This window comes from Corythoichthys intestinalis, chromosome 5 (assembly GCF_030265065.1).
Source record: "Corythoichthys intestinalis isolate RoL2023-P3 chromosome 5, ASM3026506v1, whole genome shotgun sequence".
Lineage (NCBI taxonomy): Eukaryota > Metazoa > Chordata > Actinopteri > Syngnathiformes > Syngnathidae > Corythoichthys > Corythoichthys intestinalis.
The window spans coordinates 3286330-3314170 of record NC_080399.1 but is presented as its reverse complement, the minus strand read 5'-3'; the positions used below and the strand labels follow the sequence as shown (position 1 = coordinate 3314170).

The window sequence follows — 27841 nt, the reverse complement described above, 5'->3', positions numbered from 1 at the left end:
CACAGCCAGTCTTGAAAGTCGAAACAAAATGGACGTCTATTGCTGTCAATGGAGTGCGAAAAAAGGAATCTACTTCAGAGTTTTACTTGGGTCTGTTTCTGTTTCTAATTATAAGAATATATTATGAAAAAGTACAACAATGTCAAAAAGACAACTTTTTTAAAATTACCAAAATTTGTCACTTGCTCAATAAAGGCTAATTAACGTGTCAATTTTTTAAATAGCCGTCCGCTGCTAATCCTCTAAAAATCCTGTCTTTATTTATTATCAGGCAATCTAGATGGTAGTTCAAAGAATACTGACAGGCACTTTTTCCAGACACCATCCTTCCGGAAGGGGTCCTTTGAGCGTCTCCGTTGCATAGGAACAAACAGCCAACACGGATTTATTCATTTTCCAAACGAGAACATCACAAACGCCATTTAATTGACGGCGATAGAATGAAATACAAAATTTGACCTAAAATCTAATGAAGGATAGCTGTAAAACATGAATTAATATCAGCCGTAACGCCAATTCGGTAACTTGTTAGCTAATTAGCAAGTCCGGTTGCACAAATCCTCTAGTGTAAATGCATTGAAATGTTTCCTCGGCTACAATCGTCGGTTTTATTTTACCTGAGCTAAAGGCTAACTCGTTTTGACGTGTGTCAAATGTTCACGAGTGTTTAGCTTGTGAAGCCATTTTGTCACAATGTTTAAATCCTCTTAAAACGAAGTGGATGCGAATAAAAATACGCACGAGGAGGAGGTGACAGTGCTGAAGAAATGGCCGCCGACGATGATAAAAGCATCCCTGAGCTGGACCAAAAAAAGTACGACGCGGACGAACATGTCAAGATAATATGTCTGGGAGACAGTGCCGTCGGGAAATCCAAGTGAGTCGTTAATTTGGATAACAAACAGTTTGTTTTTTTTATCCTTAATTGTTATTTTAAAATTATTTTTTAAATGTTTATTTTCTTCAGGTTGATGGAGCGATTTCTCCTGGACGAATAGTATCCTTTGTGAAGGTGCTAGCAGTAATATGGCCATAACCCTCGTTTAAATACCTCGAGCAGGACACTTATTTGTCGTACCTTTGTAAGTTGAACTTGAACGCCACACACTGCAGTGTGTGTGTGTGCGCGCGCGTTCGCTCATTGTATAGAAAGCATAGAGTAGTGGTTCTTTCCTATGAGTTTCACACGTGCATTAACCCAACCCTTTGGAATTAGAAAAATATACACTCCCTGACAAAAGTCTTGTCGCTTATCCATTTTGCAGAAACAATTGCTAATAAACTGACTTTTAATTATTCTATGAGGCTCGAGCGTATGACGTGGCACTCACGTGGTTTCCGCCGCTATCGCCATTTTGGAAGCGGGAAACATAAACAGTGAGGCATTTCAACACAGGTCACTCTTTAAAAATAGTTGGAAATTATTGTGCGGTAAAGAATTGCAACAACCGATCGAATAGAAAGGAGAATATACTAGAGCTGAAACGAGTACTCGAGCAACTCGAGTAACTCGAGTTTAAAAACTGATCCGAGCAATTTTATTCACCTCGAGTAATCGTTTATTTTGACAGCTCTAAGCATCACGTTTTGCTCGGACTACTTTTAATGCGGGACAACGCGCTGTCACGTGCGGAGAGGAAGAAGGGAAGAAAAAAAAACTTACTGCAGCTGACAGCCGCCACAAACGACGCCGACGTTGCCAAATACTAGCCCCCACGATGCTACGTTGGTAACAGCTAGCGTCTGATGCGTCTCATAAAGATCACATGTATGTTGAACTAGATGCGCAATGACAGACTCGGCCGCGTATGGGCAGCGTTATTAAACAGCCGCCATCTTAAAGCAGTACAGCGCTAAGCGCTAATAAAGAGCGCTAAGCGCTAATAAATAAGATTAACGTTACTGTCGCTACTGGCTCACGTAAAGTTAGCCCTGCGGAGGACTAGGTTTCAATTAATTATGACCACTGTCGTTGCGTGGCTAACGTGTCTTACATACAGGCTTTAACATAACATAGCATTGTGGAGTGATGAGGGTGTAAAATAAAAACTTAATCATGCTAACTATCAATTTTAGCTCAGTAGTCATTGCTGGATAAAACACCAAGTAGCACTGGTCCCTAATGTGCTCCAGTACAGCCTGTATCATACATTTATTTTGAACACTGCAAAAACTCAAAATCCTATCAGGACTTACATTTTAGACTAACTTAAAACTTAACTAGAACTTAAAAATGGCTTGACACAAAGAGAAGTTCAATTGAAACACGAGGGAAAAAATCCTAACTTTTAAGTGATGTGTGTTATCAAGCGTAACGGCATTTTTAGGTAATATATATATGTATATATATATATATATATTTTTTTTTAAATAAGATCTAAAAGTTTTTTGAGTGAAAGCAGTGAATTAGTCTTTTTTTTTAATTCTAGCTACAATATACATCGAAAATAAAGACATTGATTGACTGAAAGTGGTTCAAGATTAGATGAAATGTCTTGTTTTCTCATGTATATTTATAATTGCTCTTCACCTAAAAATGTATTTGTTTTATCCGATTACCCGATTAATCGATAGAATTTTCAGTCGATTACTCGATTACTAAAATATTCGATAGCTGCAGCCCTAGAATATACAGCTTGACGGAACACCACTGAGTTTTTTCCGGATCCCTACATGGAGAAAAGGCGAGGGAAAGGTCATATCTGAACTTACCAAACGTCAAAGAATGGCGTTGGTGCCTTCGATCAGAAGGAAGGGCATAACGTTTGATTCTCCAGTTACACACAGAGTTTGCTCTATGCACTTCCACTCCGGTAAGTTAATTTAGTTTGTTTACGCAAATTTCGGTAACTTTGTACCCTAAGTCGGCCTGTTGTTAGCTATAGCTACGGCTAAACAACTAGCATGCATACATGTGCATTGTCTTCATAAGACATAATTCCTGTCGTTGCTAAATGAAAAATCTGTAATATTTTGACGTGAGAGAGTGGCAAAGAATTTGTACACAGGCTACATTTTCTGCAACAAAAAATTTGTACATCCGTGGTGACAGACTAATGTAAACGCACATTGCCTACCTTTGCTAGAAAGATGGTGTTGCCGTTTACTATGGTCATAATGTGCAGATCCTGCACCCATCCGCAGCAAAACTGTTCGTAGCTTTGTAGCGATTTGTAGTTTCGGAATTGCTGATGAGTGTAGTAACTTACACCAAACACTAAATACAGCTTGATGTCCATTTCGTGGTGGAAGCTTGTCGACATCTTTATTCCATTTGTGTTCGGCTTGCTCGTAAGGGTCAACATTGTTCACATCCTTAAAATTGCTCACATATCTCTTTCGCCGTGGTAGCAAGTTTGTCTCTGTATCGAACTGGCAAGTTTTCCTTACTTTTTTCCATCTTCGGCACTCGTAGTTGAATTGTATTTGCCGTTAAGTTTAAATGTCCCGTGGTGCAGACGTGCTTCCGAAATGGCTGCGTTGTCGCAAATCTCGCATGATCCCGTGCTGCTGTGACGTAAGCGCTCGAGCCTAATTGGTTTCAGGAATGGCTCATTTGAAAGCTAAAACCCTCCCAAATGATGTTGAATGTACAAAAATATATTTGTTTCACTGAAAAAAGATTTTGATCATTTAATGAAGACAGAGGTCAAATTTTAGCATGACAAAAGTTTTTCGCCTACAGAAAGTAGTGTGAAAATTGAACAAAAAATGTACTTCAAAGACAATATGTTACATAACATAAACGAATTAAGTAGTGGTGCTGTGGGATCCAAATGTAATATTTTGTATGATTTCCATGGGCCTGAAAGACTTGCCTGGCACAGCCAGACTATTCTCCCTGTATTTTTCAAACACTGTGAGAAATAGTCTGGGACCCAGCTAGGGCTGCAGCTATTGAAAATTCTATCGATTAATCGAGTAATCGGATAAAACAAATTTATTTTCAGGTGAAGAGCAATTATAGATATACATGAGAAAACAAGACATTTTATCATTTTCAGTCAATCAATGTCTTTATTTTTGATGTATATTGTTGAAAACAGCCAACAATTGCATCTCAGATGTAACTAGAATGAAAAAAAAAAGACTAATTCACTGCTTTCACTCAAAAAACCTTTCGATCTAATTTTTAAAAAGTATATATATTATATACATACATATAAACACACCTAAAAATGCCTTTACGCTTGATAACACACATCACTTAAAAGTTAGGATTTTTTCCCACGTTTTTCAATTGAATTTCTCTTTGTGTCAAGCCATTTTTAAGTTCTAGTTAAGTTTTAAGTTAGTCTAAATTGTAAGTCAGACATGTCCAAAGTCCGGCCCGGGGGCCAAATGCGGCCCATGGTCAAATTTCATCAGGCCCCCAGCCTCTGTCATAAAATCAATAAAATCTGGCCCGCACAGAGACTTAATAAATTGGTCAGCAGTACTGCAACCAGCATATGAAGTAGCTTACACACGAAATGCTGCTCCTCATTTACCCACTAAAAGGCAGCAGCACTTTAACCCTTTATTGCCAAATGTATCACATTTGATACACCTAAAATTTCATGATTTTCAGACTAATTTAGAATTTTGACATTTCTTTTTGGGAAAAAAAAATGATGGATGCAAGTCAACACATGCATCTGCAGGTTCTATAAGAAAAACATGATTTAGCATGGGTTATAGATATTAGAGCGCTTATTTCACATATTCATTTTGACTTTTCTTTTCACAAATTTGAAAAAAAGGGTTTCATTAGGACCTTATTTTTTCAAATTTTGGGATTTTCTGATAATTGCCTCATGTTGCAGGTATTTCAGGGCTAGGCAACATTACTCCGTGTGACCCTCTACTTCCAATTTTCTAAAATGGCGACAATCAACAAAAAAAGTTGACTGTGACAGCCGACGCTTCAAGGATAGGTGGAAATTGGACTATTTCTTCAGTAAAATACGCAACAACTGTGTCTTGCCTCATTTGCAAAGAGACAGTCGCTGTTTTTAAAGATTTCAATGTGAGGCGATATTACCAAACAAGACACGCTGACATGTACGACAAGATTACAGGGAAGATACGCAGTGAGAAATTGAAGCAACTTGAAGCTAGTTTAATTTCACAACAGCAGTATTTCGCAAGAGCCCGAGAGTCGAAAGAGAATGCCGCAAAGGCTAGTTGCGAGATTGTTAAAATTATTCATTAAAAAAAATAATAAAGCAAATGTGACACACTGAATGGCTTGCTAAATTTTGCTTAAATATATTGTTCTACGTAAAGGACGTAAGCCAAGGTTGGCCCCTTACATTTTTACCACCCCAAATCTGGCCCCCTTTGCAAAAAGTTTGGACACCCCTGCTGTAAGTCCTGATAGGATTTTGAGTTTTTGCACTGTTCAAAATAAATGTATGATACAGGCTGTATTGGAGCACATTAGGGACTAGTGCAACTTGGTGTTTTATCCAGCAATGACTACTGAGCTAAAATTGATAGTTAGCCTTATTGAGTTTTTATTTGACACCCTCATCGCTCCACAACGCTATGTTATGTTATGTTAAAGCCTGTATGTAAGACACGTTAGCCACGCATCGAAAGTGGTCTTAATTAATTTAAACCTAGCCCTCCGCAGGGCTAACATAAGGTGAGCTAGTAGTGACAGTAACGTTAATCTTCTATATTAGCGCTTAGCGCTCTTTATTAGCGCTTAGCGCTCTACTGCTTTAAGATGGCGGCTGTTTGCTAACGCTGCCCAGACGCGGCCTAGTCTGTCATTGTGCATCTAGTTCAACATACATGTGATCTCTAGGAGACTCATTGGACACTTCCTGCAACTAACGTAGCATGTGCGGGCTAGTATTTAGCAACGTCGGCGTCGTTTGTAGCGGTTGTCGGCTGCAGTAAGTTTTTTTTTTTGCTTCTTCCTCTACGCACGTGACATCAGCGCGTTGTCCCGCATTAAAAGTAGTCCGAGCAAAACGTGATGCTTAGAGCTGTCACAATAAACGATTACTCGAGGTGAATAAAATTACTCGGATCAGTTTTTAAACTCGAGTTACTCGAGTTGCTCGAGTATTCGTTTCAGCTCTAGACCCAGCCCATTAACGGCCTCTCGAGCAAGGTACAAAATCAATCGTCCAATCAGATTCCAAAGAGGTGTCATTCAACTAGTTGTCAGTCGACATATCATCACAAATGTTTTATGAAAATATTTTATAAAGGTTGAAAAGTTACCTAGTGTTGCTTTGAAACTCCAAAGTTTTTTATTTATTCATTTTTTTACCGGTGAAATTGTAATTGATTGACTGAACTGGGGCATTGCAGTTCAATACTGGGGCACTTTCCCCAGTGAAATATGTCTGACCATACGCCCATGGGTATGGCGCTCATTCTTGGCCAACCTTCCTAGTTCCTATTGCCGTCAATGTTTTCCATCTATCATCTCCCAGTTCCTTAATTCTTCCTTCAGTCAACCGCAGCAGCTTTCCACGTATGCTTTGACACTCCACAAACACAAAGCCACGGTGGCTAATAAGACAGTGGCAGTAGGTATGACACACACTGTACACACGCGTACCAGATTAGCACTAACGCTAACCCGTAACGTATCATTCAGATTTCTGGGACACGGCCGGTCAAGAGAGGTTTCAGAGCATGCATGCTTCCTACTACCACAAAGCGCACGCATGCATCATGGTAAGACAAGACATGTGTTGCCTCGAGATGCGAAATTCCAAATGATACAGTGGTATGAAAAGTATCAGAACCTTTTAGAATTTCTCACGTTTCTGCATAAAATCACAATCAAATATGATCTGATCTTTGTCAAAATCACACAAAGGAAAATACAGTGTCTGTTTGAATTAAAACTACCCAAACATTAATAGGTTTTCATATTTTAATGAGGATAGTATGCAAACTATGACTGAAGGGCGAAAAATAAGTAAGTGCACCCTCTGCTTAAGGAGACTTAAATTTTTACCAAACATTTTAACCCTTTATTGCCAAACGTATCACATTTGATACACCTAAAATTTCATGATTTTGAGACAAATTCAGAATTTGGACATTTTCTTTTTGGGAAAAAAAATGATGGATGCAAGTCAACACATGTATCTGCAGGTTCCATGAGAAAAACAAACAGGATTTAGCAAGAGTTCTAGATATCAGAGCGCTTATTACACATATTCATTTGGGCTTTTCTTTTTACAAATTTGAAAAAAGGTATTTTTCAAATTTTGGGATTCTCTGATAATTGCTTCATGTTGCAGGTATTTAAGGGTTAAGTCAGGTGTCTGCCCAATCACCAATGAGTGGTTTAAAGCTGCGCTGCCCGCTATAAAACACACACCTCATAAGAAATGTCTTGAAGAGAAGCAAGTATTGTTGATGTTCATCAAGCTGGGAAAGGATACAAAACAGTCTCTAAAAATCTGGATGTTCATCAATCGACAGTCAGAGAAGTTGTCTACAAATGGAGAGAGTTTGGCACTGTTGCTTCTCTCCCAAGGAGTGGCCATCCACCAAAGATGATGCCAAGAGTTCAGTGCAGAATACTCAGAGAGGTAAAAAAGAACCCTATAGTGTCTGCTAAAGACTTACAGAAATCACTGGCACAGTCCAACATCTATGTGCACACATCAACTACATGTAAAACGTTGGCCAAAAATGGCCAATGGGAGGACTCTACGGAGGAAGCCACTGCTGTCTAAACAAAACATTTGCTCGTTTAATGTTCGCAAAAAGGTACTTGGACACTACAGAGAAATTTTGGCAAAATATTTTGTGGACTGATGAAATAACACTCAACGTCATGTGTGGAGAAAAAAATGGAACAGCTCACCAACAATGACACCTCATCCCCACTGTGGTGGAAGGAGCATCACAATTTGGGGCTGTTTTGCAACCTCAGGGCCTGGACAACTTGCAGTCATCAATGGAAGAATGAATTCAAAAGTTTATCAGGATGTTTTGCAGGAAAATGTGAGGCCGTCTGTTAGACAGTTGAAGCTAAAGACAGGATGGATGCTGGAACAAGACAATGATCCAAAACACAGATGTTAATCAAATTCAGAATGGTTTCAGAAGAACAAAATACACGTTCTGAAGTGGCCAAGCCAAAGTCCAGACTTGAACCCCATTGCTGTCGATTAGTTTAGTTATCGATTAATCGATTAACTACTTAGTTCGAATAATCGAGTAATCGGATAAGGAACATGAAAAAATACCTGAGCTGAGCCTAAAACGATATAAAAAAAAATGTACAATGTACATGTTCATGTACATTGTTGTACATGTACTCTATGTACAACAAAAGAACAATTGGCTAACTTACATAGCAAAACTCCGCTAGCTTAGATGCTATAAAATGCTATTTTGTTTTTTACAATGCTCTTAACACTTGGTTCAGACACATATTCCCACATAACAACGGCTAAATATGCTTATAAACTAAATTATGAATGCATAAAAAAAACATTAGCTCAAACAAAAACTTGGCTTACGTTGGTCTTAACATGGAGCAGTTGAATTCATATTTTGTCACTCTCCAATATCAACGATGGGTGTAGCAATTAAAAGATATGTATCTCTTTATTGATCAAAACATTGATTGTCATCATTTCAATATGCCGTTTTGTCAAAAATAATGGCTTTTCTTAGGGCTGAAGCTATCGATTATTTTAGTCGATTAATCGATCCACTAGTTAGTTCACATAATGAAGTAATCGGATAAAAAACATAAAAATTTATAATTCCTGACCTGAGCCTTAAACGGTATAAAAAAAATAAAAAAAAAATAATGCAGATCTAAATACAACAAAAGAACAATTGGCTAACTTACGTAGAAAAAGTCCGCTAGCTAAAATGCTATAAAATGCTAACTTTAAAAAAATTTTTTTTACAATGTTCTTAACAAATGGTTCAAACACATTCCAACAAAAACGGCTAAATATATCGATAAACGAAATTACAAATGCATTAAAAAACATTAGCTCAAACAAAAACCAGTTTCAAAATAAACCATTACAACAGCACTTTAATTGAACGAATACTCGAAGCTATTAAATTTTATTTGAACATTTTTTTCTACTGGGGGGTGGGGGGGGGGCGTCAATGTGATGGTTCACTAACTTATTTTTCCCCCATCTGTCATCATTTGCATACTATCTTCATTAAAATATGAAAACCTATAAATGTTTGGGTGGTTTTAGTTGAAGCAGACACTTTTTTTTTCATCTGTGTGATTTTGACAAAGATCAGCTCACATTTGATGGTGATTTTATTCAGAAATTCCAAAAAGTTCAGATACTTTTTCACACCACTGTATATGGATGTTCTGCTCGTAAGGTTTTTGACGTCCAGAGAAAGATCACCTACAAGAACTTAGCCAACTGGTATGCAGAGCTGAGGGAGTACAGGCCCGAGATCCCGTGTTGTGTGGTTGCCAACAAAATAGACGGTGGGTCTCCATTTTTTGTAACTGACTACGAAAACCACTGTTTGATTATCTCCCCAAATTGTTCATATCGACAGCCGACCAGAAGGTGACGCAACGGAGTTTCAACTTTGCCAAGAAGAAAGGACTCCCTTTTTATTTTGTTTCTGCAGCCAACGGCACGAACGTCGTCAAGGTTTGAGATTGTTGTTGTTGTTGTTCAGGGATTGCCTAGTGGTTTATAAGCCCGGCGGGCCCGTTGCGATAAATGTTCTTAATTTTTCAGATGTTCCGGGAGATGATCAAGCGAGCTGTGGAATACAAGCAAAACCCCAATGACTTCATGGACGAAGTTATGCAAGAACTTGAAGCAAGTCTTTTAAGTTCTATTCAATTTTATTTGTATAGCCCTATATCACAACAAGGTTGTCTCAAAGGGCTTTGCAGAGGCAATATGATACACAGTCAGAAACAGTAGATGAATTAAATAAAGTTCTAGTCCAAGTCTTGGGCATCCCTCATCCTTAGAACCTCCATGTCGGCAAGGAAAAACTCCAAAAACCTTTCGGAAAAAATGAGAAACCTTGGGGAGAGCTACAGTCAGGAGAGATCCACTCCCAGGACGTATAGACAAGATGCACCAGGACTGCTAATGGGAATTAGCAAATGGAGTTACAGTGTATAGAGATGCAATAGAGTGAGGGAACAACGGAGGTCCATCTAGCCAGATGAGACAGGGGGGCAACGAGGACGTCCATCCAGCCAGGGGTCCAGATAGTCAGGAGGCTGCGGCTGAATGTGTTTGACGTGAATGATCATGTTTCTAAGACGGACAATAAAAAATGGGGCCCCGGCCGGGCATAGCCCGAAAAGGCAACGTGGGTTCCCCTTCCCATGGGCTCACCACCTGTGGGAAGGGCCAAAGGGGTCTGGTGCGTAGGCAGTTGGGTGGCAGCCAAAGACTGGGGCCTTGGCAGTCCGACCCCCAGCCGCAGAAGCTGGCTCTTGGGACATGGAATGTCACCTCTCTGGCAAGGAATGAGCCCGACCCAGTGTGTGAGGCAGAGACGTTCCGACTAGATATAGTCGGGCTCTCTTCCACACACAGCTTGGGTTCTGTTACCAATCCTCTCGAGAGGGGGTGGACTCTCTTCTGCTCTGGAATTGCCCACGGTGAGAGGCGCAGAGCAGGTTTGGGCATACTTATTGCCCCCCGGCTTGGTGCCTGTACATTAGGGTTTACCCCAATAGACGAGAGAGTAGCCTCCCTCCGCCTTCGGGTGGGGGGACGGGTTCTGACTGTTGTTTGCGCTTATGCACCGAACAGCAGCTCAGAGTATCTACCCTTTTTGGAGTCCTTGGAGGGCGTGCTGGAGAGCGCCCCGTGTGGGGACTCCTTCATTCTCCTAGGGGACTTGCACACTCACGTGGGCAATGACAGTGAGATCTGGAGAGGTATGATTGGGAGGAACGACCTCCCTGACCTCCCCCTTCTGTGCTTGTGACGGTTTGTCCATAACAAACACCATGTTAAAACATAGGGGTGTCCATATGTGCACTTGGCACCAGGACACCCTAGGCCACAGTTCGATGGTCGACTTTGTAATCGTGTCATCGGACTTGCGCCCCCATGTTTTGGACAATGGGGAGGAAGAGAGGTGCTGTTAACTGATCACCACCTGGTGGTGTGTTGACTCCGATGGCGGGGGAAGATGCTGGCCAGACCTGGCAGGGCCAAAGGTATTGTGAGGGTCTGCTGTGAATGTCTGGCAGAATCCCCTGTCAGAAAGGGCTTCAACACCCACCTCTGGCAGAACTTCTCCCTTGACCTGGGGGAGGTGGGGGACATTGAGTCCGAGTGGGTCATGTTCCGAACCTCCATTGTGGAGGCGGCCGATCGGAGCTGTGGCCGTTAGGTGGTTGGTGCCTGTCGTGGCGGCAATCCACGAACCCGCTGGCGGTAAGAGATGCTGTCAAGATGAAGAAGGAGGCCTATCGGGCCTTTTTGGCCTGTGGGACTCCGGAGGTAGCTGACAGGTACCGGCTTGCCAAGCAGACTTCAGCTTTGGTGGTCGCCGAGGCAAAAATTTTGGCGAGTTTGTCGAGGCCATGGAGAATGACTTCCGGATGGCTTCGAGGAAATTCTAGTCCACCATTCGGCATCTCAGGAGAGGAAAGCAGTGCACCATTAGCACTGTTTAGTGAAGCTAGGGTACAGCTGACCTCGACTCGGGATGTCGTGAGTCGGTGGGGAGAATACTTCGAAGCCCTCCTCAACTCCACTGACATGCCTTTTTTTGAGGAAGCAGAGTCTGGGGACTCCGAGGTGGGCTCTCCGATCTCTGGGGTTGAAGTCACTGAGGTGGCTAGGACCCGGGGGTCGATGAGATCCGCCCGGAGTTCCTAAAGGCTCTGGATGTTGAAGGGCTGTCGTGGCTGACACTCCTCTAAAACATCGCATGGACACTGGGGACAGTGCCTCTGGATTGGCAGACTGGGGTGGTGGTCCCCCTTTGTAAGAAGGGGGACCTGATGGTGTGTTCCAATTAAAGAGGGATCACACTTCTCAGCCTCCCCGCTAAAGTCTATTCAGGGATGCTGGAGTGGAGGGTCCATCAGGAAGTCGAATCTCTGATTCAGGAGGAGCAGTGTGGTTTTCGTCCCGGCCGTGGAACAGTGGACTAGCTCTAAACCCTTGGCAGGGTCCTCCAGGGCGAATGGGAGTTCGCCCAACCATTCTACATGTGTTTTGTTGTTCTGGAGAAGGCGTTCGACCGTGGACCTCGGGGAGTCCTGTGGGGGGTGCTCCGGGAGTACGGGGTACCGAGCCCCTTGGTAAGGGCTGTTCGGTCCCTGTACGACCGGTGTCAGAGTTTGGTACGCATTGCCGGCAGTAAGTGGAATTTGTTCCTAGTGAGGTTTGGACTCTGCCAAGGCTACCCTTTGTCACCAATACTGTTCATAATTTGTATGGACAGAATTTCTAGTTGCAGCCGAAGCTTTTAGGGGGTCCATTTTGGTGACCTCAGCATTGAATCTCTGCTTTTTGCAGACAATGTGGTGCTGTTGGTTTCATCAAGCCGTGACCTCCAACTCTCACTGGAGCAGTTCGTAGCTGAGTGTGAAGCAGTTGAAATGAAGATCAGCACCTCCAAATCCTAGAGCATGGTCCCTAGTGGGAAAAGGATGGAGTGCCTTCTCCAGGTCGGGGATGAGATCCTGCCCCAAGTGGAGGAGTTCAAGTATCTTGGGGTCTTGTTCACGAGTGAAGGTAGGAGGGAGCTGGAGATCGACAGGCGGATCGTTGCAGCATTTGCAGGAATGCGGACTCTGCACCGGGCTGTAGTGGTGAAGACGGAGCGGAGTTTAAAGGCAAAGCTCTCGAATTACCAGTCTATCTACACTCACCGACCACTTTATTAGGTACATCATCCTCGTAACGGGTTGGACCCCTTTTTGCCTTCAGAACTGCCTCAATTCTTCGTGGCATAGATTCAACAAGGTGCTGGAAGCATTCCTCAGAGAGTTTGGTCCATATTGACATGATGGCATCACACAGTTGGTGCAGATTTGTCTGCTGCACATCCATGACGCAAATCTCCCGTTCCACCACATCCCAAAGATGCTCTATTGGATTGAGATCTGGTGACTGTGGAGGCCATTTGAGGACAGTGAACTCAGTGTCATGTTCAAGAAACCAGTCTGAAATGATTCCAGCTTTATGACATGGCGCATTATCCTGCTGAAAGTAGCCATCTGAAGTTGGGTACATTGTGGTCATAAAGGGATGGACATGGTCAGCAACAATACTCAGGTAGGCTGTGGCGTTCCAACGATGCTCAATTGGTACCAAGGGGCCCAAAGAGTGCCAAGAAAATATTCCCTACACCACCACCAGCCTGAACCATTGATACAAGGCAGGATGGATCCATGGTTTCATGTTGTTGACGCCAAATTCTGAGCCTACCATCCGAATGTCGCAGCAGAAATCAAGACTCATCAGACCAGGCAACGTTTTTCCAATGTTCTATTATCCAATTTAAATGAGCTTGTGCAAATTGTAGCCTCAGTTTCCTGTTCTTAGCTCAAAGGAGTGGCACCCGGCGTGGTCTTCTGCAGCTGTAGCCCATCTGCCTCAAAGTTCGACGTACTGTGCGTTCAGAGGTGCTCTTCTGCCTATCTTGATTGTAACGGGTGGTTATTTGAGTCACTGTTGCCTTTCTATCAGCTCGAACCAGTCTAGCCATTCTCCTCTGACCTCTGGCATCAACAAGGCATTTCCGCCCACAGAACTGCCGTTCACTGGATGTTTTTTCTTTTTCGGACCATTCTCTGTAAACCCTAGAGATGGTTGTGCGTGAAAATCCAAGTAGATCAGCAGTTTCTGAAATACTCAGACCAGCCCTTCTGGCACCAACAACCATGCCACGTTCAAAGTCACTCAAATCACCTTTCTTCCCCATACTGATGCTCGCTTTGAATTGCAGGAGATTGTCTTAAACCACGTCTACATGCCTAAATGCACTGAGTTGCCGCCATGTGATTGGCTGATTAGAAATTAAGTGTTAACGAGCAGTTGGACAGGGTTACCTAATAAAGTGGCCGGTGAGTGTACGTTCCTACCCTCACCTATGGTCACGAGCTATGGGTCGGATCTGGTTCGGATACCTACTGGACGCCTCCCCGGAGAGGTGTTCTGGTCATGTTCCCACCGGCAGGAGGCCCCAGGGACGACCCAGGACAAGCTGGAGAGACTGTCTCTCGGCTGGCCTGGGAACGCCTTGGGATCCCGCCAGAGGAGCTGGTTGAAGTGGCTGGGGAGAGGGAAGTCTGGGCTTCCCTGTTGAAGCTGCTGCCCCCACGACCTGAACCCGGAGCAAGCGGAAGATGATGGATGGATGAATTCAAAAACAAACAAAAAAACGACCGACTTTAGACAAAATGTTGGACGAGACTCCGGCATCTTTAAGCCAAATCACGAGATTTGAGTAGTACGTTGTAACTCAGGGATTACCTGTATTTGCGCAAATGAAGAAAAGCACATGAAGAAGTTGCGCAGCCGTGTGAAAGAGAATTGATTACAGCTGAAAGCCTGTGCGCACATTTGTTGCTTGTGAAACATCCACAGAGGCAACATGTATATATCATCTGTTGTCCTGTTTATTTTGCGTTTTCAATTGCGGTCGAATATTTGGGGCGACTTTATGTGAATATACCTGATGATGCGCAGACGCTAACGGATACGTGCTAATCGTTTGTGTGGATTTTTTATTGCTGTATCAGCAGGTAGTTGTAAACCCAAATTTGAATTGCTGTTTTTGAAGAAAACTTATTCAATTTCATTTTTATTTTAGTTTCGTTCTGCAAGTGTTGATGTCACGAGCAGCTGAATAAAGTTAGCAAAGCACACGGACATCTGACATCGTCTTTTCGGAGCTTAGCTCACTTTCTAGCTAGGACTTGGCTCCAAAGTCTAGGCTATGACAGTACAATGACGTATAATGCATGTTTTTGGATTATTATTTTGAGATTTGGGGGATACTTGGGGTACTTAAAGGGGTAGTTCTGACTTACGCGGAAATTCGGGTTACGTTGCCAGCGTAGGAACGGAACTCGTTCATAACCTGGGGACTAACTGTATTCTGTGGTATGTTTCAGTGCCATTGACAGCAATAGAAATTCAATCCATTTTGACTGGGATGGTTGACAGCAATCATTGTTTGATTTTTTTTCTTTTTTATATGATTTTTTATTTTTTTTTGTGGTGTCTTTTTTTTAGAAGTTCGAGTTGGACAAGAATGACGCACATTCGGACGCAGAAGGAGACGTCAACAGGGACAACAGCCCATAGTTGCCATGATACGTTAATGGAGCCTCACGTTGGTGGCCCTTGCTTTCCTACGTTGTTACCCATCCCCCCTCCCTTTATTCAAATTATAAATTGAATATTTTGTTTAAAGCAGACACGATCATATCGTTTGAGCTGAAAAAATTCTCAAAGTTGGAAACATTTCTTGGGAATTAATGTGAATTTAAAAGAATATGTGCAAACCACGTCTAAGACAGCACAATACAATATTGATTCTTGAAAGAGTGATGCAAAATTTGCCGATATGACAAAAAAAAAATGCTGCATCCATCGATACAATGGTCGTTGTATTTACAGTTAAAACTAGGGGTGTTACAATACTTGTAAAATAGCTCCGAACTATTAACATTTTTAACTCTTAGCTAGCATTAAATGATCATGTTTCACATCCCAATAGACGTCCAGTCATATTTAACGGGGGTTGTCAGCAATCGCACATCAGCCAATGAATTAAAAGCCAGTCAATCATTTGTAATCTTCTTATCAGCTCATATTACTCAAATCAAGTTATTCCCTGTACTGTTGTCACGGTACTAAATGTTTCAACTCGATATCAATGCTCAAGAAATGCTTCATACCATTTTCGATACTATCTAAACTAAAATCCTAAAATGTTTTAAAGAGCATACAACATGAGAAAAAAAACCCTTAAATGGCATTATTATGTGAATTAGAATCATATTTTAAGACGATTCGACTATATACAACAATTTAGCAAAGTGCAGATGACGAGAAATTAGTCTTTTAATCTGATGGTTAGCCACGCCTACCATTATAGGGCTTTAGCGTCCCCAACAGGTGGGTGATGTCAGCGGTAGACTGGGCTCATCGGTTTTACTATTCAGCCCACTGAGGTGGAATTATTCAGAACGAGGAAAACGCGACGAGAGCCGCAAAATGTCATTGTTTCAGTCTCTCCAATATTTTTACAGGATATTCTTTTTATCCAAGTATTTTTCCCCAATAGCTATACAAATGACTTGAGAAGGACCAGTCAGCCCGTCGAGGGGGAACTATTCACAACGAGGAAACGCGACGAAGAGAGCTGCAAAATGTCATTGTTTCTGTCTCTTCAATATTTTTACAGGATATTCTTTTTATCCAAGTATTTTCCCTAGTTGCTAAATAAATGGCATGGTCATGACAAATAACAGTCGTGTGATAAATGGAATACGAAATCATAAAAATTCGTTTATTCAGGACGACATGGCAAAATTACTCCATAATGGTCAAAACTGTCGACTTCACCTTTACTGTCGCACCTCTCGAACGATATTTTATGACACCTAAATCGGACATATGTCATTTCCCTTCCCCGGCTTCGGAGAATGCAAACAAACCAAAAGGCGTGACAGCTAGCCGACATGCTAACCCGAACCGAGTGATGTTTCAAAGTCTTCGAAGCAGAAAATCACATAACTAGCCCGGATTATTTCACATGACTGGGTTGTCGATTGTCTTCGCGGATCGGCAAACCGCCCGGCGGGGAGCAATTTACAGTTCGTTCCCCGGAGGAGGGCGGCTGCAGTTGTTGTGGAGCTAACGTGCTGCTAATGTGCATGAGGATAGCTTTTTACATGCCTATCAATGATCAAACGTAAGTAGTCCTTTATTTAAAGAAAGTTTGTAGTGTTTACTCTTTAATAGCTGTATTAATATTTGACATAATACTAAACAAGATGTTTACTAACTTCCTCGTAAGTCCAATGCTCCCACTCAGGGGTCGCGTTAACCGAATATTTTCCGTCGTTGACCGTTTTTTTAAAACGATGACTGAAAAAACTGAAGTTCATCCGTCATTTTGACAGGTTGCAATTCACACCCCAGACCACAGGATGGCAAGTGAGCATATTAATTAGCTATTGTCTCTTGATGCATGACGTCGTTGGCCTTACTCTGAAAAATGTCCGAACTAGCATTCAGGTGTAGCAAACACGGAAACGTTAGGAAGCTTTGGAGAGCATTGTCTAAGGCTACGTTCATTCTACAGGTCTTAATGCACGAATCCAATTTTTTCGTGTTTTTCCCGAGTCGAGTCAGGCATTAACTTGACGGTCTGAATGGGACAAGTCGCATAGAAGTGGACCATTTCAAATCCGATCTGGGTCATTTTTGTATGTGGTTCAAATCCGATCTGGGCCACATTTTTCCAGACTGTTGTAACAAGTGTGAGCTGTGAGGTTAACAGCACCACTGAGGGATTAGTGGGCAAATAAGGAAGTTCTAGTTCAGCTACTAGAGGGCAGCGGCAATGAATAAAGACAGACTGAGTTGGTTTGAGTGAAATATGTATTTTACAAAAAGTGACAAAAAATAAATATTTACAAAATACCAGTGTGTACACAATATACAGTTCAACAGGAAGACAAAAATCCAGTTCACTTTCCCCACCCCAACGTTTGTAAGTAACAAACAGTCAAGAGTACAAATGCATGGCTTCAGTTTATGGCAATACAAGGTGAGTGTCCATTAGCGCTGCTTTATTGGTCACAAGTTGAATGGGTATTTGAAATGCTTGACCCGAGTAGTGGGGAGAGGAAAAACAGGCTGCTAAGCCTCCTACCAGACCCTGACTTGTTTTGAAGACAAGGAAAAAGAGGACCGTCAGGCTCCTGGCTCAAGTTCTAGCTCGCCATCCGTTTGTTGGAGTGGTCCCAAGGCAGGGTAGGACCAACTGGCCTGTATGGACCAACCAACCCAATTAAACAATTGAAATGACCAAAAATGCAATACTATGTTAGCAATAGCACATTAGCACCAGAATGCTAACTTACAAAATATAATCACAAAGCACCAACAGCTTGTTAGCATTAGCATGTTAGCATTAGCATGCTAACATACAGAAATACACAAATAAAGCACCTAAGGGCAGAGAAAATCACATGAACACATAAATTAGCCTAAATTAGCATGTGGCTAATTCGCTAACAACAGATGGAAAAATTTCAGACTCACCAGTTCACGTGGATGTAGTTGAGCACTCACACGAACAGGTCCCCAACACAACTAAAAGGTCTGGTTCTGCAGCTGTTGCTCCTTGGCTTCTCTCCCACACGACTGAAGGGAGAGGAGTCAAGGAAGCTTATATAGTGCCTAGGTGACTGGTGATTGGATAATTGGTGTAATGTGACTTGTCATGTGCTGTTTTCTTGCATTCAGGGAGTGTGGGAAAAACAAGTCCTGGCTAAAATCAGGGAATCTTAACCCATGTTACACCGTCGCGGCGGTCTGTACCATCCAGTGTCCCAAATCCGATTTCAGCTGTGCGTTATTAGCGCCTAGCTTGCAGTGAACACGGCTTTTGGGGAACAAAAGCTTGACAACAGTCATAAAAAAAAATAAAAATGGGTTGAAGATAAGCATGAGAAAGAGCAGAGAGAAAACCGATCAATGTGAGCTATATTTCAACATTTCCTACACGGCCGAGAGTCGGGAGAGGGGTCTGGCTGCAGCCCGTCTTGGAGAGTCGGGGCAAACTGCCCGTATGTGTGTGTGACATGCACGGACAGTGCATGCATGCTATCCATCCATATAAACTGTGAATATAAGTCTAAACGGGGATTATTTATGTCTCTTATTTGTCTCCTCCTTTTGAAAAGCAAAATATGATATCCCTGGAATGACTGATGACTTGTCATTTGTTTTGATGCTTCTGCGCACCGGCGCGTGTCGGACTGCGAATTAGAGCGCATGCGTAATACTTGAAAGACCTGTAGTATGAACGTAGCCTAATTGAATGAGCAGGGACAAACAGCTTGGAGTCAGAAGTACGTGCGCTATTCTCAAACCTGAACGCACCCCGAGTCTTGGATGACAAATCAACAGAGCAGAGAGTAGACACAACAAGGCTGGTAGTTTCTTCAATTTATTCAGAGTTGAGTAAGTAACGCACCGCTTTTGACTAACACTGCTATTGAATATGTCTCTATTATCATTTTAAAAATTTAAGTGACGGGTAAAAATAGATTATGACCGGATTTTTATGACCCTGTCAGTCAAAATGACAGACAACGAAAAAGTCTAGCGCAACCTCTGCTCCCACTGTAGTCGGGCTTGTTTTGGCCAATATCCACGGTGAATGGGAACCTTTTGAAACTCCAAAAAGGCGCATACGCCTCTCCCTCATACAGAATGATTTTTCTGCAGCCGTTTGGCTGGCGTGATGCGAAAAATAAACGTATTAATCCGCAAAATCAGCTGAATCCTTCGTCCTCATACACAACAGTACGCTGTATAGTGAAGAGGACACCTTCTACCGTACACGTCACAGCGCCCTCCTCCTCAATGCAAGACCGAAGCCGGAAGTCACTCATTTTCATGGCGCGGAATTAAAAAAACTAAATAAATATAGCGATCGCTTCCACACACATCCAAGCGGTCCATATCTTTCAGGAGCATAAAATACCGCGTGTATTATGAAATAAACATGCTTTTTCGTGTCACATGCACTTTAAATTAACTCTGGCTCTTCATTGGTGGACATTGTTTCGACTCAAAAAACCTTCAAATTGCTCCAAAGTTAACGGGAAGTGACCTGGACATGTCCTGAAATAAACAGGAAATAACCCGGAAATGCTCTACAGATCAACAGGAAGTGACCCAGATATGCCCCAAATTCGACATGAAGTGACCAATCAACAAAGTGACCTGGAAATGTCTTAGAATCAACATGATATAACCCAAAAAGTACTGTAAGTAACCCGAAATCAACAGGAAGTGACTTGCAAATATCCCAAATTCAACAGGAAGTGACTGATAAGCAGAAAGTGACCTGGATATGTTCTCTATTCAACATGAAATAACCCCAAATGTACTGTAAGTGACCGAGAATCAACAGAAAGTGACCCATAAGTGCCCCAAAACCGACATAAAGTAACCCAAAATCAACAGGAAGGGACCCAGAAAATGCCCAGAAATCAACGGGAAGTGACCAACGAACAGGAAATGACCCGGAAATGTCCTAGAATCAACATAAAATAACCCAAAGTGTACTGTAACTGACCAAAAATCAAAATAAAGTGACCCAAAACCAACAGGAAGTCACCCGGAAACGGCCCAAAATCAACAGCAAGTACCCAGAAATGCCCCAAAATCAACTGGAAGTGACCAATCAACAGGACACGACCCGGAAATGCCCTAAAATCAACAGGAAATACCTAAAAATATACCGTAAGTCACCAAAAATGAACAGGAAGTGACCCAGAAATGCCCAGAAATCAACGGGAAGTGACCAACGAACAGGAAATGACCCGGAAATGTCCTAGAATCAACATAAAATAACCCAAAGTGTACTGTAACTGACCAAAAATCAAAATAAAGTGACCCAAAACCAACAGGAAGTCACCCAGAAATGCCCCAAAATCAACAGCAAGTACCCAGAAATGCCCCAAAATCAACTGGAAGTGACCAATCAACAGGACACGACCCGGAAATGCCCTAAAATCAACAGGAAATACCTCAAAATATACCGTAAGTCACCAAAAATGAACAGGAAGTGACCCAGAAATGCCCAGAAATCAACAGGAAGTGATCAACGAACAGGAAATGACCCGGAAATGTCCTAGAATCAACATAAAATAACCCAAAGTGTACTGTAACTGACCAAAAATCAAAACAAAGTGACCCAAAACCAACAGGAAGTCACCCGGAAATGCCCCAAAATCAACAGCAAGTACCCAGAAATGCCCCAAAATCAACTGGAAGTGACCAATCAACAGGACACGACCCGGAAATGCCCTAAAATCAACAGGAAATACCTCAAAATATACCGTAAGTCACCAAAAATGAACAGGAAGTGACCCAGAAATGCCCAGAAATCAACAGGAAGTGATCAACGAACAGGAAATGACCCGGAAATGTCCTAGAATCAACATAAAATAACCCAAAGTGTACTGTAACTGACCAAAAATCAAAACAAAGTGACCCAAAACCAACAGGAAGTCACCCGGAAATGCCCCAAAATCAACAGCAAGTACCCAGAAATGCCCCAAAATCAACTGGAAGTGACCAATCAACAGGACACGACCCGGAAATGCCCTAAAATCAACAGGAAATACCTCAAAATATACCGTAAGTCACCAAAAATGAACAGGAAGTGACCCAGAAATGCCCAGAAATCAACGGGAAGTGACCAACGAACAGGCAATGACCCGGAAATGTCCTAGAATCAACATGAAATAACCCAAAGTGTACTGTAACTGACCAAAATAAAGTGACCCAAAACCAACAGGTAGTGACCCGGAAATGCCCCAAAATCAACAGCAAGTACCCAGAAATGCCCCAAAATCAACTGGAAGTGACCAATCAACAGGACACGACCCGGAAATGCCCTAAAATCAACAGGAAATACCTCAAAATATACCGTAAGTCACCAAAAATGAACAGGAAGTGACCCAGAATCAACAGGAAGTGACCAATAAACAAGAAATGACTCGGAAATGCCCCAAAATATACTGCAAGTCACCAATAATCAACAGGAAGTGACCCATAAGTGCACCAAAACCAAAATAAAAATGTAAATACCCTGTCAGCCAATGATTTAAAATCATTAGTTAGCATAACTTATTAGCCTTATTAGAGACTTAATATCTCTTTCACCAAATATAATAATAATGGGCGATTTTAAAATCCACTTAGACAATATCAACCTGCCTCTCACCAAGAAATTTAATTCCTGTTTAGAAAGTTTTGGCTGTCAGCAATATATCACCTTCTCCACACACTCAAAAGGACACATCCTGGACTTAATCTGCTGCTCAGGCGTCACCCCCTTGAACCTCACAGCCAATCAACTCCCAATTACAGACCATTTTCTCATATCATTCACAGTCAGTCTCACCCTATCCATCCCAAAAAAATCGCGCCTTATCACATTCCGGAATTTGAGGAATATCACCCCAGCCACCCTCATCTCAAGTATCCACTCCTCCTGTCTTTCCGAATTCCATAATCTAGCCAACCCCGAAGATCTGGCTTCCCATTACAATAAAGGACTTGCCAACATTCTCAATACCCTCGCCCCATTGAAAACCCGATCCGTCCGCTTCACTATCTCTGCCCCTTGGTTCACTCCCACTCTACGTCACATGAAGGCTAACGGTCGTCGGCTGGAACGCCTCTCCCTGAAAACAGGTCTAACTATCCATAAAGAAATGTACAAAAACCACATATCAGCCTACAAGGCTTCAATTATCAAGGCCAAAACCCTCTACTATTCCAGACTAATCACCACCAGTCAAAGCAACACCAAAACTCTCTTCTCACTCCTCAGCAACATCACCCAACCCAAAGTTTCCCTTCCCCCTCACTGTTACAGTGCCTCCTTTTGCGGCTCTATAATGAAAATTTTTCACTGAAAAAGTTAAGAACATTCACGATGACCTTGCATCAACCCCCAATCCCAGCATACAGTATCTTCCGACTGGCACCCGTCCCCACACCCATTCTCCTCCTTCCACCTCCCCAGCCCATTTGAGATCGCCGAACTCATCCGGAAATCCAGTCCATCCACCTGCCATCTGGACCCCATGCCCACTCAACTAGTTAAACTCTGTTCACCCTCTCTGGTCCCGCTCATCTCTGCTATCATCCACTCATCCCTCACCTCTGGAATTGTACCCGCTTCTTTCTAAACTGCCGCCGTTACGCCAATCCTCAAGAAACCTGGTGCCGACCACTCCGACTTCAATCACTTCCGCCCCATATCCAACCTCCCTTTCATTTCCAAAATCCTCGAAAGAACAGTCGCCTCACAACTCCACTCTCACCTATCCCAGAATAACCTTTATGAACAGTTTCAATCTGGTTTCCGCCCACTACACAGCACTGAAACAGCACTCGTTAAAATAACCAGCGACCCCCTTAATGGCAGCTGATTCTGGCTTGCTCTCCATCCTCATCCTCCTACACCTATCTGCAGCCTTTGATACAATTAGTCACACCACACTCCTCCACCGGCTTTCCACTATTGGCATCACCTGCACCCCGTTGAACTGGTTTTCTTCCTATCTATCTGAGCGCAGTCAATATATGCAACTAAAGTTATTTAAATCCAGACCCTCCCCTGTAACCTCCGGTGTGCCTCAGGGCTCTGTCCTGGGGCCCCTACTCTTCATCATATACCTACTTCCCCTTGGCAATATTTGTTGTAAATTCAACATCCAATTTCACTGCTATGCCGACGACACCCAACTCTACCTCACTTCTGAACCCTCCTCCTCTCACCCGCCCTCATCTTTGACTGACTGTATCACTGAAATAAAAATCTGGTTTACCCACAATTTCCTAAAACTTAACAGTAATAAAACTGAGGTGCTCCTCGTTGGCTCTCAATTCACCATCTCAAAAAAGCATAACATATCCATTACCATTGACAACTCCACTGTTTCACCCTCCCCCCAAGTCAAGAGCCTAGGAGTAATCCTCGACAACACACTTTCCTTTCAATCGCACATCAATAACATTACCCGGATTGCCCACTTTACACACAATAATCACTTAGTTCTGGTCTTCTTAACTACCCCTATATCTCTTCTAGTATTTTAAATTTTCTCATAAGTTATATACATTCATTTTGACTCTTTTAATATTTTTAAATGTTTGTACGGTGACCTTGAGTGCCAGAAAGGCGCCTTTAAATAAAATGTATTATTATTATTATTTTTCAACAGCATACCATCGGCAAAAATCACAACTTTCCCCAAAGAATCAATATCGTATCGTCATAAAACTTAAGATTCCCACCCATACTTTGTACCCGAATGTCTCATAATAAGAATGTGAATCACTTTTTCATCAGCACTGCTCCTATAGATGAAAACTCAATGTAGCGTGTAATAAAAGTGCTCCGATACAACTTGCACGAGTCATCAACACTGTCATTTCCAGACTTTCAAAACCCCTCCCGAACCTAACACCCATCCCACAAAAAAAACATGTTGTGAAATGGGAATAAATGTACCGAGGCACTGACTTAGCACTTCATGTTTTAATTATAAATGTATTACATAATATAACAAACGTATCTTCGCGGCGACCACGTCCCCCGCGACGTCCGGTCGCGAGGGCTGTCGTCGGCCGCTGAAAAACTTCACAGTGCAAACAAGGAAAGGAAGAAAGAAAACAACCCAACTGTGAAAAAGTAAATGCAAACCCTTCCATGATAAGATCAGTGGGTGACCGGACCGCCGACGGGCATCTTAAAAAGGTCACAGCGCACCTTCTTTTAGTAGATTGTGCTTTGTTGATTAGAAAAGAAGACGAGCTTTTGGACCTATTAGCCCCAAAGTGATGTGTCACAATCGTGTTCTCAAAACTGCAAAAAACAGGAAAGCAAACGTTCGAAAATTCGATAAAACACAAGCCTGGATTCATGAAAAAGGGTCTGTCTGCGGCTCGGAAGATGGGAAGCGTCACTGTCATCGTTACTAGTATCGGTACCGGTACCGAAAGGGTCTTAAAAAGACGTCATCGGTTTCAGGGAGTACTAAGAAACAACTTTGCTGATACTTTGCAATACGTACTGCCAGAGAACTCATTTCCAACCACTAGTTGCCCCATCCAAGATGGCCACCAGATACGCACGTCGCTGTACAAAAACAGTAGTACTTGTCGCCCTTGCCAAGAGGATGGTAGACGTCCAGTTGTGTGGCATCAGATCATCTTTCTGTTTAGAATTTAATCTTAAGTAAAAGTAAAATCCATTTGAAGGAACTTCGCCCCTACCAACATGGCTACTCTGAGGCCATGTTGGTAGGGGCGATGAAAGGTTCTGCTTTGAATTGGAATGAGTTTATCACTATGAGATGTCTAATCCATTTGAAGTGGGAGGGTGAACAGGTATATTTTTCCCCAAAAACGTATCGGTGCAATATCGGCATTATCGGTTGAACAAAAGAACTTAGCGGAAGCTAGCTAGCTAGTAGGTCAATCATAATTTATAAGAATTAAGAACAGGTATCAAGCTAGTTGGCCAATGATTTTTAAGCATAAGAATTTAGCCGAAGCTAGCGGAAGCAAGCTAGTTGGTCAATCATGATTTATAAGTACGAGAACTAATTAAAAAAACAAAAACTAAGCCAACTGGCTTATGATTTTGAAGCACAAGAACTTAGCAGGAGTAGGCCAATCATGATTGATAAGAAGAACAAGTATCAAGCTAGTTGGCCAATGATTTTTAAGCATAAGAACTTAGCTGATGCAAGCTAGTTGGTCAGTCATGATTTATAAGTACGAGAACTAATTAAAAAAACAAAAACTAAGCTTGCTGGCTTATGATTTTGAAGCACAAGAACAAAACAATAAAAACTAAGCTAACTGGACGATTATTTTTTACCGCAAGAACTTAACGGAAGCTAGCTGTTAGGCCAATCATTATTTATAAGAACTAAGAACAAAAGCACAAGTGCGAAGCTAGTACGTCAATGATTTTTAAACATAAGAACTTAGCAGAAACTAGCTTGTTGATCAATGATTTTTAAACACGAGAATTCAGCGGAAGCTAATGGAAGCACGCTAGTTAGACAATCATGAGCAGGAGCTAGCTAGTTGGTCAATCATGATTTATAAACACGAGGACTAAAAAATGAAAATAAACTAAGCTTGCTGGTTTATGATTTTGAAGCACAAGAACTTAGTGGAAGCTAACTAGTAGGCCAATCATGATTTATAAGAACTAAGAACAAGTACCAAGCTAGTTGGATCATAATTTTTAAGTGTAAGAACTTAGCGGAAGCTAGCAGAAGCAAGCTAGTTGGTCAATCATGATTTATGAGCACGAGGACTAAAAACAAACAAACAACAAAAAAAGAACTTAAGCTAGTTGGCTTATGATTTTGAAGCACAAGAACTTAGCAGAAGCTAGCTAGTAGGCCATTCAGGATTTATAATAACTAAGAACAAGTAAAAAGCTAGTTGGACAATAATTTTTAAGCATAAGGACTTAGTGGAAGCTAGGTAGTTGGCCAATCATGATTTATAATCACTAGAACTAAGAACAAAACAACAAAAACTAAGCTAGCTGGCCTTTTATGATTCATAAGAACTAAGAACAAAAGAACAAGTACTAAGCTAGTTGGGCAATTATTTTTAAGTATAGAGACTTAGCGGAAGCAAGCTAGTTAGTCAATTGTCATTTATAAGCACGAGAACTAAAAAAAAAACAAAAAACAAAGCTAGCTGGCTTATGATTTTGAAGCACAAGAACTTAGCGGGAGCTAGCTAGTTGGCCAATCATAATTTCTAAGCATGAGAACAAGGACAAAAGAGCAAGAAACAGTGATGTGTTCCCGTCTCGCAAGCCGCAGACAGTTACAATTGGATTTATGTATATACACACAAACGCATGTGGTGAGCAAGTCAGTGAGCTATCAAACGCAGTTCTCAAGATTTTCAGGAGATGGCACCATATTATTGAGTCAGTACAGCTCCAAAAATGCTGCAACTAATAGATTCCTAAAGACAAATATACACGGAAAAGTAGTCTCTTTATTATTATTATTCTCTTTTTTTTTTTTGGCACGTGTCTCTTCTTTTTGTGGTTTCTTTCCCCCGTGTTGGATCAACTCAAATGTCATAAAGGGCACACGGGAAGTGGATTTTGGTGAACAAAGCAGTGGAAACAATCGGTGGGAAGGTGAATTATACGTGACAACGTTGTTTCGATGCAAATGCGGGCAAAAGTCTTGGGACACGCGTTGTAAGTATTTGGTTGTCAATGTAGCTCTTTGTCATACTTTTAGAGAAATTGTATTTTGGCTGCCATTTACGGAGAACCAATAAATTAATTAGAAAACGCAATTTCTGGAGAACTTTTTTGGTTAGTTCATGTTGATTTTGGGGCTTCGTGAGTCGCTTCCTTTTAATTTTAGATTACTTTCTGTTCATTTCAGTGTCAATTCTGTTGATTTTTGGTATATTTACAGGTCAATTGTTGATTTTGAGTCAACTCCTGTGGATTTTGGGCATTTCTGGGTGACTACCTTTTGATTTTAGGGCATTTTTGGTGATTTCCTATTGAATTTGCGGCATTTACAGGTCTCTTCTTGTAGACTTTAGGTCCATCCCTGTTGATTTTGGGGCATTATTGGGTCACTTCCCGTTAATTTTAGGTCATTTTCTGTTTATATTAAGTCACTTCTGTTGATTTTGGGCATTTCTGGGTGACCTCCAGTTGATTTTAGGGCATTGGTCGGTCAAGATTTATAAGCACGAGTACTTAAAAATTTAAAATAAATAACGCAAATAAAACTGAGCTAGCTGGCTTATGATTTTGATCAATCATAATTGATAAGGCAAGGCAAGGCAGGAGGACAAAAATGTTTGAAATAAAAAAAAAAAAAAAAGAAAGCGGAAGCAAGCTAGTTGGTCAATCATGATTTATAAGTACGAGAACTAATTAAAACACAAAAAAAACAAAAAAAACTAAGTTAGCTGGCTTATAATTTTGAAGCACAAGAATTTAGCGGACGAAAGCATAAGAACTTAGCGGAAGTTAGCTCGTAGGCCAATCATGATTTATAAGAACTAAGAACAAGTACCAAGCTAGTTGGACA

General features: G+C 41.8%; 1 protein-coding gene across 1 annotated transcript; it reads left to right on the top strand.

Annotated features, from left to right (window-relative positions):
- The first annotated feature begins 316 nt into the window (after window positions 1-316).
- Window positions 317-27611, top strand: rabl2 (RAB, member of RAS oncogene family-like 2). The gene is made up of 8 exons (XM_057835990.1): window positions 317-877; window positions 968-997; window positions 6455-6534; window positions 6602-6681; window positions 9334-9445; window positions 9520-9617; window positions 9708-9791; window positions 15201-27611. The coding sequence occupies exons 1-8, from the start codon at window positions 768-770 to the stop codon at window positions 15270-15272; spliced, it is 666 nt and encodes a 221-aa protein (XP_057691973.1). The 5' UTR covers window positions 317-767; the 3' UTR covers window positions 15273-27611.
- Window positions 27612-27841: the final 230 nt, after the last annotated feature.

What these genes read in the sequence shown, in the direction of transcription:
- rabl2 (XM_057835990.1), top strand. Translation starts at nt 768, where the DNA reads ATGGCCGCCGACGATGATAAAAGCATCCCTGAGCTGGACCAAAAAAAG. An exon ending in CGATTTCTCCTGGACGAATA is followed by an intron (nt 998 to 6,454) that starts GTATCCTTTGTG and finishes TTCTTCCTTCAG; the next exon opens with TCAACCGCAGCAGCTTTCCA. An exon ending in GGTTGCCAACAAAATAGACG is followed by an intron (nt 9,446 to 9,519) that starts GTGGGTCTCCAT and finishes TCATATCGACAG; the next exon opens with CCGACCAGAAGGTGACGCAA.